At 33.7% G+C, this 14,170-nt stretch overlaps 1 protein-coding gene across 1 annotated transcript; it reads left to right on the forward strand.

The window, feature by feature from the left end:
- Window positions 1-669: 669 nt before the first annotated feature.
- LOC133832094 (uncharacterized) lies at window positions 670-5,325 on the forward strand. The gene is made up of 8 exons (XM_062262478.1): window positions 670-684; window positions 781-1,293; window positions 2,274-2,622; window positions 2,704-2,986; window positions 3,033-3,362; window positions 3,459-3,539; window positions 3,629-4,853; window positions 5,152-5,325. The coding sequence occupies exons 1-8, from the start codon at window positions 670-672 to the stop codon at window positions 5,323-5,325; spliced, it is 2,970 nt and encodes a 989-aa protein (XP_062118462.1).
- The last annotated feature ends 8,845 nt before the right edge of the window (window positions 5,326-14,170 follow it).

Here is a 14,170-nt window from a genome sequence, read left to right on the forward strand (position 1 = left end):
GTAATGACTCTTGTGACATGTTATTATTATTATTTTAGAGTGAATAGTCTTTTGACTTCAATACCATGTTCAGATTCATAAAATTGTACGTACTTATTGACATTAATGAGTAAAATGATCCCATGATGACATATTTTAAAAGATATTTTCTTTCAGTAAAATATTTTTTATGGTATTATAAGTCAGTTATATATTAAGCTAGCTATATATACTCTCTAACAATGATAATTATATAGATTTTGCAAACGTAAAATATCTATGATAAATTTTCTTAATTTTTTTTAAAAATTGAGATTTTATCAAACGAATATAATTAAAATGTGTGTTATAATCGACAAACTATATATACTTTGATCATGTTCACACAATACTTTTTTCCTTTTTTCATTAAAATAATTTTCTAAGTTAATTATCACTAAATTACTATAAGTTATAGAGTTTATAGTATATAACTGAATTCTATATAAAATTAGTGATTGTTGTGTTACTGACCAAAAATTCGATAGTTTAATAATAGGGAGAAATAGTGTTAAAACACAAGAATAAAAAAAATGTAAACATCGAAGCACAACTAACACACAAAAAAAATGTTAATTTTACCATTATTAAAAAAATCAATGAAAAAAAAACAAGGAAAAGGCGTGTGAAGGATCCTTTCTTCTCTCCATGATGAAGAAGAAGACGGTTACTTGAAAGCCTGCATCAAGATCAAGGAATGAGGAGGCCATTAAATCCACGCCATTGCTAGAATCCTCTTTGAAGAATTGACATAATCTACAGTCAGAGGAAGATCTACCTTCGCTTTCTACTGAAGGTAAGCAGCAGATGAATTCGTTGAGCCCGGTTCGAGATGGTGATCCACTTCACCTGGTGGACGAAGAGATGGATATGAATACGGCTACGCTTGCTGAGAAAGATAATTTTCAAGCTTCTGCTCAATCTCATTGGGTGAATCTTAGAGATAAGCTTCTTATCAATGAGGCGACTAAGCTTCATTATGAGGAGCCAATTATGAAAAATGGAAAGAAAGTAGCTCAAATCGATTTGGCTGAGGTTGCAAAACAGGCTCAAAATTGGAACTCAGCTGTGATATGTATGGTATTGGGAGCCAATCCCCCATTTGCTGTGTTTGAAGGCTTTGTAAAACGAATTTGGGGTCACCTGGATATTGAACGGGTTGTGAGGATGCATATGGGACTTACCATTGTCAAGTTCAATGATGGGGCTACTAGAGATTTTGTTTTGGAGAATGGCATTGCGCAGTTCGACAAGAAGCCAGTGTTAGGAAAATATGTATTATTGCCTCAATGGAATTATGGAAAAACCAAATACAACTCTATGCAAAATACAATGGACAAGATAATATTGATTAAATAAGTATTACAACTCAATTGCTCAAAATACAAGTAAATAAAAAGATGTAGAAGAAGAAGATTACAAACTCAATACTATAATAATACAAGTAAATAAGAAGAACAAGAAGAATGAAAACACAAACTCTCACACAACCAAAGTGTAGAGAAGTGGGGATCACCAACTTGAACAAGGTTCAAGACCTTTGTCCAAAAGCTTATTTCCCCCTATTCTCTAAGCACTAAGGGATCTCTCTAGGAAATAGCTCTATGGAATTATCAAGCCTTTTGGTGTATTTTTCAGCCAAGTGTTTTGTGGATGAAAAATGGTGTATCTTACAAGTGAGCATTAGGCTCCTATTTATAGAGTTTAGAGACACCCTTTGAATTTCAAATTCCACCAACCCCCATGGCTGTTACCAATGATTAATTGAGTGTTTTATGGAATTAAAATAAAGATTTGGGAGTTACTTGGCTGTTGGAATCGTTCAAAATTGGATAAAAACCGAAATTGTATGAAGCTGTCAGCCACAAAGGTCGCGGCGCCTGTTCCAGGCGCCGCGGCGCTCAGTCAAGTTCAGCAACAAATTTTTTCAGTTTTTTCCAAAACGTTCCAATTTATTCCCACTTGATTTTGTAACTTCCATACACAATTTGGGAGTTAAAATCACATCTCTATCAGCCATTTCTCATATGGATTTATGAAATCCAATCTCAAATGTGTAACATATAATATACACATTATTAGGTAATATTTGGGAGTTACAAATTTGTAACTGATTTTGTAACTCCAACATATGTCACATTTGGACACACATGTGTCCAATTTTGTGACTCTCAATAATATGTAACAAGGTGTGACAAATCACATTTTGTCACATTATTTAATCTAATATTATATTATATGAAATAATATAACAGCCAGTTATTGTGCGACCTTGGACTCAAGATCTAGACACTATCAGGTTAGTCCGCTCTGTACCTCTGTGGATCCGACTGCCTAATTTAGGTCTGCAATATTGGGGGAAAAAATGTCTAAGTTCCTTGGTTAGTACAATTGGAAAACCTATTATGGTGGACAAGTTTATAAAGGATAGGTATGTGATTAGGTTTGCTAGAGTTCTTGTTGAAATGGAGATTACTAATGACCCTCCATTTATCATACATTTTGTCAATGAGCGTGGACAGATTCAAGAACAGTTTGCTGAATATGAATGGCTCCCCATAAAATGCAAGAATTGTAAGGGCTTTGGTCATAATGTAGCTGATTGTAAGAAAACTGACACTAAGGTTTGGGTTACAAAGAGCAAGACAGAATAGGAACTTGCCAGTTCTGTTCCCGTTGTTGCAGATGCCAAGGCCAATATAGGAGAAACATTTGGTGTTAATGTGGCTACTAAAGTAGTGGAAGCAAAGCAAAATGAATCTGGGATAGATATTCGAGAGGCTGCTGAAACTCAGGGTAGTTCACAGGTCCATCTTATATCACGTACTCAGGCTAATAAAGAGAACTGGGAAGTCCCTAAGAAAGTTGGGAACTCTAAGAGTAGAGGCAAGACTGTGAGCACAAATTTGGACAGCAAACAGAATGTGTTCAAGGTTCTTCAAGAACATGAAGCAAGGGAGAAAAATGGGTACTTAATTGGCTCAAAATCTGATGGATTGCTCAAATGTTCTTAGTTGGAATGTAAGGGGTATGAATAAGAGAGACAAACAACATGCTATTCTGAGTCTCTTAAAGATGAATAAAGTGGGTATTTGTGCTTTATTAGAGAATAAATTAAAGAAGGATAAGGCTAATGATATGATGAATAAAGTGTTCTTTGGCTGGGATCACTATAGCAGTACGGTTACAGAGGGCATATTACTGGTTCTTTGGAGGAAGTCTTTTGTCAAGGTTCAGGTATTGTTGGAACACCAGCAATTTATACACTGTTTGGTTAGATTTTCTAGCTTACAGCTGGAAATAGTTATCACCTTTGTTTATGGTTTTAACTCTTTGGTTGAGAGGTTGGATATGTGGAGGGGTTTATCTTCTATTCATATTTCGAACAAGCCTTGGTTGGTTGTGGGATATTTCAATGTTGTTTTTAATTTTGATGGCAGATTGGGAGGGAAGATGATTAGTGCTAATGAGATTCTTGACTCTACTGCTTGGCTAGCTTGTTCTCAGCTGGCTTCTCTCAAGTGTATTGGATCTAATTTTACCTGGTCTAATAAACAGGAGGGAGGAGATAGAGTTTATTCAAAAATTGATCATGTTTTTATCAATGAAGATTGGATAGACACCTTGCCGAATTGAATTCTATTGCAGAGCTTCAGTGGGAAGTGCATTCAGATCATTGTTTTTTTCTCATTAGGACTCTTAAGAATGGGAATCTGGGCATAAAACCTTTTCGATTCTTTAATTGCTGGATTGCTCACAGCAGGTTTAAAGAGATAGTTATGGACAGTTGGCATAAGCCTATGACAGCAGGGGGCTTATTGGGAGTGACTAAGAAACTGCTAAGGCTGAAACATGTCTTGAAAGTTTTTAATAGGAAGAAAATTGAAGATATTGAACAAGGTTATCATCTTGCTAAGGGAGTCTATCAGTTGGCTTTATCAAAAGCTCAAGATTCTCCTTCAGATGCTACTGCTCAGAAGGCTGAAAAAAGAGCTGCGATTGGCTATAAAGAACATTATGCTCGATACAGAAGTTATTTGATTCAGCGCAGCAAGGTTACATGGCTTCAGAAGGGTGATGAAAATAACTCGTATTTTCATGCTTGCATCAAAAAAAGAAGGGAGGAGAATCGTATTGTTTCTTTTATGAATGACCAAGGGGACATTATTGCTGATTATAATGTAGTAGTGCATCACTTCCTAGACCATTTCAGAAGCTATATGGGCAGTCACAGTTCTACTACAAGTTTGGATAATACTGATTGCATTGAGTTGGGGCCTTGCTTAGATATTGATATGCAGCTGGGATTAATTAGAAAGTTTACGAAAGTTGATGTCAAGAAAGCTTTGTTTAGCATTCCGGGTATAAAAAGTCCAGGCTTGGACGGTTACAATTCAGAATTTTACAAAGCTATGTGGAAGCAAATTGGAGATGATATATCAGCGGCAGTGCTGGATTTTTTCTCTTCTGGGAAGATACTTGCTGAGCTCAATAAAACAGTGCTGGCTTTAGTCCCAAAAATTGAAATCCCTAGCAGGGCGATAGATTATAGACCCATAGCTTGCTGCAATACTCTTTATAAATGCATTTCTAAAATGCTTTGCAGTAGGCTTTCAGAAGTTTTACCCACTCTAATTAATCCCAATCAGGGTGCCTTTATTAGAGGGAGATCACTAGCTCATAATATTCTAATTTTTCAGGATTTGATTAAGAATTACAATAGAAGGAATACTTCCCCAAGATGTGCTATGAAGATAGCTCTTAGTAAGGCCTACGATACAGTTGACTGGGGTTTTTTTGGAGAGGTTATTAATCTGCTTGTGATTTCCTACCAGGTTTATTAATTGGGTGATGGTTTGTCTCAGAGGTACTTCATATGTTCTTATGATGAATGGTAGACTGCATGGGGGGTTTCAGGGAGTTAAGGGGCTTCGTCAAGGAGACCCGATCTCTCCATTACTATTTGTATTAGTTATGAAATATCTCTCAAGGCTACTTCAACTAGGAGCTTTGCAACTTGATTTTCGATTTCACCCTATTTGTAAAAGTCTCAAGATCATCAACTTATGTTTTGCTGATGATTTAGTGATTTTTTTCAAAGCTAACTGAGGCTCTGTTCAGATTATTAAACAGGTATTTGATGACTTTTGCAACAGTACTGGAATGAAGGCCAATCTCAGTAAGTCTCAAGTATTTTTTGGTGGTATTTCAGCTCAAGACAAGGTTCAGTTACAACAGCTTTTACAACTTGCAGAGGGCACCTTCCCTCTCAAATATCTTGGGATTCCTATGAGACCTACAAAGTAGAAAGAGGCAGACTGTGGCGAAATTCTTAAAAAAATTAAGCTTAGGCTTCATACTTGGACCAGTAGACATTTATCATATGCAGGTAGAATTTAGCTCATATCCTCTGTTCTTTTGGGGCTGCGAAATTATTGGATGAATATTTTCTTATTGCCTCAAAGTATAATCAAAGAAGTAAACAAACTTTGTATGTGGTTTCTTTGGGGTAATAATGGTACCAGAAGTAATTTTCATCTCACTTCCTGGTCTACTGTTTGTTTGCCTAAATCTTTTGGAGAATTGGGTTTTGGTGAAGGTACTAAGTGGAACAAGGCAATGCTAGGTAAATACATCTGGGCTATTAGTCATCAGCAGAAGTCTTTGTGGGTGAAATGGATACACTCTGTGTATTTAAAGGGACAAAACTTCTGGCTCTACCAACTTAAGGCAGATACCAGTTGGTACTGGCGAAAAATCTGTCATTTGCGTGGCATTTTTACTCAAGAGGATATTGATAAAGTAGGCAGTCAAGGGAGGTTTAAAATTGGGTTGTTATATGCAAGTTTTATACACCAAGTCCCTGTCAAGTACCGTCATTTTGTGTGGAGTAGAATGAGTGTGCCCAAACATCGGTTTATCACTTGGCAAGCTGTTAATACTAAGCTGTTAACTCGGGATCATTTACATCGAGTGTTTATGCTTCTTGAAACTACCCTTTGCTCGGTCTGTGAACAAGTTGAAGAGAGCCATGGTCATTTGTTTTTTGACTGCTGTTTCTCCCAGCAGGTATTTCTTCAATTTCAAGATTGGATAGGCTGTAAATGGCCTCTAAATTTCTATGGCTGGACCAAGTGGATTGAAGATATGAGGAAGGGGGTTCGGGCCTCTATGGTGGCTGCTGTTTTTTCAGCTTCAGTGTATTATATTTTGCATAATAGAAACACTTGTTTTGTCCATAATTACTCGCTTAGTGTCAATACTGTAGTTGATATGGTAAAAAAAGATATCATGTATAGATTTAGTTGTTTTTGTCATAAGAATTTGAAAAGTATTGAGCTTTTTTATTTGAGGAAAATGTGTTTCATGTAATGTAGCTGAGTTTGGGTCATTTTGGGTTTTGTGAGGTTGTACTGGTTTGTGATTAATAAAATCTTGCTTTCTTGATAAAAAAAAAAAAAAACCAATGATAAATAATACCTTGAAGAGATGGTTATTATTCCTACAAATAATAATAATAATAATAATTAATGGCAAAAACAGCTGCGTACAGTCATCGTAGAATAATAAACCGCGAAAGAAGACATTAGACACTAGACACAGCCATAGAATCATATCTGAGAATATTTAATTAAGAGTTTAAAGTCGTGGTTGTGTTTATTATGAGATGAAATAGACTACTAGCTTAAGACATGCAATAGTCAAAATCATAGAACACGTCCCATTCCCAATAAGATTCTGAATTTATAAATGTAATTGGTTAGGTTGACCAGCTAATATTCATCACTCTTTATGAAAATACAAAACTAGCAATCTAACTCGAAGAGTTTCGGCGGATTAGAGTCGATAAACGACAACATCAAATTTTTATTAAGAGAACGTCAATTTATGTTATTATCATTGGTTGGATACTTGGATCGATGTGATTAAGACTTGACAGCATTATATATTATATGTATAGTATAGTTCAATACTGTCTCTACATAAACGGCTGGATTGACTATATATATATATATATAAAAGTCCCACACTAGTAGGATTCTCAGTATTTCTCGACTTGTGAATAATTTTCGGTGCGACTTTTTTTATGACCGTGTATATTGTAGCTATTTAGAGCATCTTGGAAATTTTTCAGAAAATTCCGAATAATTTACAGTACCGAAAACTAGGTTCAAACGTGTTATTTTCCACGCGCATAAAAAAAATTAGTCATGCGTGCAACAACATATTTGAACCTAGTTTTCGGTACTGTAAACTATTCGGAATTTTTTGAAAATTTGGAAGATGCTCTAAATAGCTACAATATACATGGTCATAAAAAAAAATTGCGCCGAAAACTGTTCACAGGTTGTAAACACCGAAAACTCTACCGGTAAAGTTTAAAGTGAAGCTCCTATAGGAGAATTCTCTTGTATATATATATATATATTAAGAATACTATTATTATTATTATTATTATTATTAAACAATTATATATATATATACATATATCATATTCAAATAATAATGTACAACTTGTACTTGAAATAGAAATAGAACATTACTTGTACTAACTCAAAACAAATTTTGCCATCAAAACTCAAAAAAATTATATGCACATTCACAACTTTTTTTAACTAGTTTTGCTTCTATTATCAATTTATTATTATTATTTTTTTGGAAAAATTACATTTAGTATTGGTTTTTGCATTTAATTTTCAATTTTACTCCTACTTTTTTTAATTACATATTTAAGTTTTTTTATACCGTTTTTAAACTTAATGTAACTTAATACATTCTCTCTCTTGTTCTGAGATCTCGCCAACCACCGGAGCATCCATTCCATACACGCGCCAAACCATTAGGAGGAGCAGCTGCCAATGAAGCTTCGACTAAAGTTTCGCTGTCATCTGTTGCCGGAAGCCACTACATAGGCCGGTCAAAGATAGCACCGAAGAAATTTTGACCGTCTTTTCTGGCAATCACCGACCACATTGGATATTGGGGATTTCTTGACGTCGCTGAAAAGATGATGGGGATGAGTTGTTTTTGTGTTGTGTTTGAAAAGTAAGTTTTAAGTTACTATTAAGTTTCTTCTTAGCTTTGTTATAAAAAAAATGGAAAGATGTCTTCAATAATTGTAATAAACAATTTATGTGTTGTATTTAAAAAGTAACATAAAAGTATAACCTAAAAAATATCTTAAATAATAAGACACCATAATATAACATAAAATTGACTAATCGATATTTTAAGATAAAAAAAGTTTCAACAAATAATTTTTGGAGGTAACCCAAATGTATATGAAATAATATGGTCTAAAAATAAACTTTTTTACGAAAAAGTAACCAGTTTGTAACTTATCATCATTTTAAGTAACCAAAAGGTTTCTTTTGAAAACCCAGAAAAACAACAAATCCGAGATTTCTGAAATGTTTCCAATTTAGGTATATTATTTTTAGAATCCGATATTTTTTGATGTGGCAAGGAATTTTTGTAAATAAAATTTTGTAGGTAATTTTTGTAATTATTTTATGTTATATGTATATAATTGTGAAGATCTATTTTTGTTTTATTATTAGACAAGTATATATTGTGTTAAAGGATATATTATTCAATGGAAATTGGGAAATCCAAAATACAACTCTATGCAAATATATACAATAGACAAGGTAATTGATTAAAAAAATTAGTACTACAAATATAGGATTTCTCCATGCTATTTTTTCAACCTTAAATAAATAGAGAAAATGTCTTAAATATCATAAGACTATTTTTCTTTGTGGTTTTTTTTTTGAAAAAATCGCTGAGAAAAGGTCCATATAACCCTTCCCCTTGTCCTTGACCCACACAGACCCCTCATTTCTCATTTTCGCTCCTGTGCGAAGCCTTCTTCCTCAGCCACGGTAAGTGTCATTTCCACCTTTTATGTGTCTTTTTATTTTTTTATTTTCTTCCACTATTATTGCTTTAAATTATGTATATGTTCATAAAATTCATTCATTTTAAAGTATTAGGGCAAAAAAGAAGAGAATGTTAGAGTGGTTTAATGGGTTTTGTTATGTGTGTTTAAAGGTTGATTTTTTTTTTTTTTTTTGAACGATTTTGAACGTTTGTCGAGGATTAGAAGATATTTTCAAGCTTCAAAATAGGTATAAATCACTTAAACTTGACTTTGTTTTTTTTTTATATATATTTTTTATTTTTTTGGTATTTTTTATATTATTTACACAATGTATATGTTTCTTAATATTGATAATATTGATTATGAGTGTGTTTTTCATTATTGAAACATATATTAATTTAAAAAAAAAAAATTAAGTTAATTTTTGTTAATTATTTTTGGAATCCGAATTTATTATTAATTTATCACTAATTTTGTAATTATGGTTGAGTAAATGAAATTTTAGTAGTTTAACTAATTGATTAGAAAGTTACTAGTTTAAGTACTAATTAAAATTTGAGTTTACTTGTTTTAATTTAATAAGTAACTTTGAATAGTCTAAATCATACCAATTACCATATTGTGAAATCATACATATGGTTTACCATATTTACTCATTATTGTTTAAACTTTTATTGTAGGAAATATATTTACTTTTCTTGAATTTGTCATGTTGTGTTTTTGTTGAAGATTAATTTTGAAGGTGAGCAATAATTACTACTTAATGTTTGATTTCTCTTTTGGATATTATACAAATTATTGTTAGAGGAGTTTGAATATATTAGATATTCTTCCGCAGTGAAGTCGATTCTGAGATGAAATTGTGTGTTGCAGAGATAACAGAAGGTTGAGAACATGTTTGTCCTAGTGAAGTAGGTTCTGGAGTGGTTTATGGATGAAATTATGCATGTTTATTATTGTGTTTGTTTGAATGAACTTATATGTACTTGTATTTTTGGATATGCTATAGAAACAGAGAAACCTCTGCTCATTTTTTTTAAGATTAATATATTGATTGAACATGTTTTATAGGTTATGAAAAAGTAATAAAGGAGATTATGGAAAAATAAGTTTTTCAGATTTAATGTATCCAATCTTAATTTTTTAGAGTTGAGATTATAATATATAGATAATTAATTTTAATTTTTGTAGAGTAAATGCACAATGTTTGGGAAATAAATACATTGGATAATTTTCAAATCTGATGATAGGTTCTTGATCTGACTTTTGAACGTTCATAAATCAGTTGGAAACCAACTTCCCTTCCAGTGACTTATGATGTAGAAACATGGTAGGTCAGTTGGCACCAAAATGACCTCTGGTGTAAGACATGGTAGGTCGGTTGCACACCAGCCTCTGGTGTAAATCAAGGTAGGTCGGTTGCAAACCAGCCTCTTGTGTAAAACATGGTAAATCGGTCGAACACCGACTTGTGGTATCGACATCCATTGTCAGTTTTACTAGAATCGACTTATGGTGTTTTTTTTTCATTAAAAAGTGTATTATGCCCAAAAAAAATCTTGCATTGTATACAAACAAACTGAACAAAACAAATGTTACGAAAATTCCAACACGCAAGTATACGTATCGTTTTACAAGCAATACTCAGGTAAGTGAGATCGTTCCCACGAGGACTGTGGCTAAATACCAATTAATTGAATTTTTATTTCTATTTGGCAATCAAAAATCAATTTTATAAATGAATGGATTAAAAGACTAAAATTTAACAATAGAAGCAATAAACAAGATTTAACCAAGGTTTGAATTATATGGAAATTAATTTCAATTGCATCCACTTCCTATTTCAATAATACAAAACAATTCTTCTTCTACCTAATGTGATAACAAATTATAAAATAACCTATATTCTGATTAAGACATATAGATTCTAAATTATATGGTAAAATCCTACATTTATGTGGTAAATCACACATACAATTAGCATTAAGCAATAATCCTATAGCCACACAAACCACACAAATACTCTCGTTTTGTGTCGAAACCTATGTTTATTCAATTAGAGCATTTTCAACACTCACTTTTCAACTTTTGTATTGAAATCATAAATCATGCATAAGATGGCCAATCAAATGCATGCAATAATCACAAATATGAATAAATCACACATCAATAGAAGAAAAATATAAAAATTGCATTAATCCATAAAAAGCTTCAGTTAATCTCCATTAAAAACCCTAAAATGGAGTTTAGCTCATAATCACAATTAACATATCAATAGTTAAATTTCTAAAACACATATTAAAACTAGAAAATAAAAAGAGTAGAGAAAAAACTAGAATTGGGGTTGTCACAATTGCTCCAAACTTGGTCTCCAATTTTCTTCTTATTGTTTTCTCTGATTAAAAACGATGACCTAATAATTTTTTGCCCAAATTCTCAAAAATGCCCTTCGATGAGTGAAAAACACGTGTCGTATAGACACTAGCGTCGCGCCCCAATAAGTTGCATCGTTACTCTAATGTGATTTGATATTCCCACTGCCAATCCGGATTTTTGACTTCGCCGCGGTCGTAGTAGATACCAGCGCCGCAGCCCTAAAAGAATTTTCTGCATCAAAGGCTTTTGAGCACTTTATCTCCACATTTCATTCCATTTGCCCAATTCTTGTGCATAAACCTGAAATCAAGTAAAACAAGCGTAATTCTGCTCCAAAAATGCTAAAACACAATAACAAAACCTGAATTAAGACACTCAAAAGATAGGCTAAAAATAGCCTAACAAACTCCCCCAAACTTGCTTCTTACTCATCCTCGAGTAAAGAAACGACACAAAAAACTTAAACAAATAAACAGAACAAGTTAAGCCTCCAATCTTATTCAACACACGCCGTCGTCACTCACTCACAAAACTTCAACTGTTATACAACCAAAATTTCAATTCAATCACTCCAACAATTAACCTGAATGCCTTAATTGGAAAATAGAATATACTTTGCAAATAACTAATGAACAATTAGATCACATCAAACATGTCCCACTCATACCAACAATAAACTAGCCAATATTCAATAAGCTTGCACACTTACCTTTCTCCACTAATGTCAACAACACATGTTTTGGAATCAATAAGACTTTTAAGGTTCATAATATTTTGACTTAGGTAAAGGTAGTTGAAAAGACATTTAGGCTTCATTATACCATAAGCACATAAAAAACCATTCAAACAAACCATATTGCATTTAATAACCATCTCCCAATTCACCAACTTTCCAACAATTGAGAACTCACAAAACAATGCTCCAACATCACTTTATTTAATTATTTATCACTTTTTTTTTCTTTCTCTTTTTTTTAGAAGAAAAATATAGAAATTAGTGATGTTGCAAGAACTTTTACATTTCTCTCAATCATTAAAAGACATAATTTATCCAAATATCAACAATCTCACTAATTACAATTCTTTCCCCCAAACTTATTTCTAAGCTTATGGCATAATTCAAAGGATAAGGGAAAATAATAGTGGGTACATTTTTGGCTTAATAATGTGGTTAAACAATAATCAAACTAGGGATAATAATGATAAAGGTAGGCTTGAAAGGCCCAAACGTTCCAGACAAAAAATTGCCTAAATCAGTTTCCAAAACACATGTCATCAAGGATTTCATCTCAAAAGGCAAGCAATGAAAGTTCTATCCTATTCAACCATTCATACGTCAAACCCAAGTAAAACATGTATAACACAATCCAATTATTTACATTTACAAAACATATTAAAATTTCCAAAAGGCATTGAAATTAATCCATAGAGTATTCAAATCAAGCACACAGTTAAAGACAATCTATATTTTACAAGTGACAACAACGACATTTATTCATATCATCAGCTTATCTTTTGACACACACAACAACAAGATTTAAATTAAATTAAATTAAACTAAACTAACACAGAAAAGTAAGCCCCTCCCCCAAACTCTATTTCACATTGTCCCCAATGTGAACATTAGAGGCCAAGAGAAGGAAACTTACCTGACAACCCCTTTAAAAAGGGTTTGGCGGCAGTGGCCGATCATATGGAGTATACCGCAGTGGTAGTGAAAAATAATTCTCATCCTCCTCATCCAAAGACCACTAAGATACCAAACTATTCAACTGCGGAACATGGTTTTCATCATACGTGTTGCGCTGCACCATGTAATTTTGCATATGCACGTTTTGCTGAATGATGTAATTCAACTGATCATGGGTGTATTGCATGGCAGGATCAATTGGGCCACGTAAAGCCGTGGGCTCATCTTCATCATCATTTATCCTCTGTCGACGTTGGTTTCTTCTTCTCTGAACTTGCGGTGCTCCATATGGATGTGAAGCAATGAGGCGATTCACCTTGGCCAAACTGATTGGCTTTTGTGGGGAAACTTTCCTGTCAGTCAAGTATTGAGGCGCGCCATACGTAACACATAAATCAGTAATGAAGTTTCCATGTCCCAACCCGCCAGTAGTGGTACCCTAAATGATATGATTGATACCCTCCTGTATATACCTCCCAATGTTCAGATTATACCCTTTTAAGATAGCATATGTCACCTTGAGACCATCAGTCAAGATATCAGAAAGATGATTGTTGGGAATCAATCGGGCACTCACAAAATAACACCATGCTCTAGCCACTTGGTTAAGCTCACACCGATACATACAATAGGGTTCACCATCCTTCAAATGAAAACAAGCTCCAGGAAAACCCAATGTCTCAGCAATCTCAACATAATTTAGATTGTCTTCCCCCAATACCCAAAGCTCTTCTTCTTCCTTGGGAAAGTCAGGCACATCATACAACTGATTAAACGCTGCAAGAGTCACTGGTATTTTCTTGCCCCTCACAATCACAACACTGTTCTCTCTTTCTGGCCAATTAGCAAGAAATTCATAAGTCAAAGTGTGATTATCCTTGCCATTACTGTCAACAAACTGGTTCCAATGTCGTCGAGCAATCTCATCTCGAATGGGCTCATACGGTGGCCAATTTTCCAAAGGTTTTGGATCAATTCCATACCCCTTTCTTCAAGTATAGGCTTTCTTGACAACACCACAAACCTTTCTTGAGCCTCTTTGCTCACAAACCTAGTGGTATCATAATCCGCCCTTGTGGAGACACGAGGAGGGCGAGAAGATGAAGCACCCGAAGCGTTGACAGTACCTCGCTTAGGACCCATTCTCCAAATTCACCCAAAATACACACTTTTAGTACCACTAAAATTTTGGGCAGCACCTC

Source organism: Humulus lupulus, chromosome 4, assembly GCF_963169125.1.
Source record: "Humulus lupulus chromosome 4, drHumLupu1.1, whole genome shotgun sequence".
In the NCBI taxonomy this organism is placed as follows: Eukaryota; Viridiplantae; Streptophyta; class Magnoliopsida; order Rosales; family Cannabaceae; genus Humulus; species Humulus lupulus.

Bases quoted from the DNA above. Each gene is read 5' to 3' on its own strand.
- LOC133832094 (XM_062262478.1), top strand. The intron at 3,540-3,628 runs GTGTATTGGATC...TTATCAATGAAG, and splicing joins TCTCAGCTGGCTTCTCTCAA to ATTGGATAGACACCTTGCCG. The intron at 4,854-5,151 runs GTTTATTAATTG...ATTATTAAACAG, and splicing joins TGCTTGTGATTTCCTACCAG to GTATTTGATGACTTTTGCAA.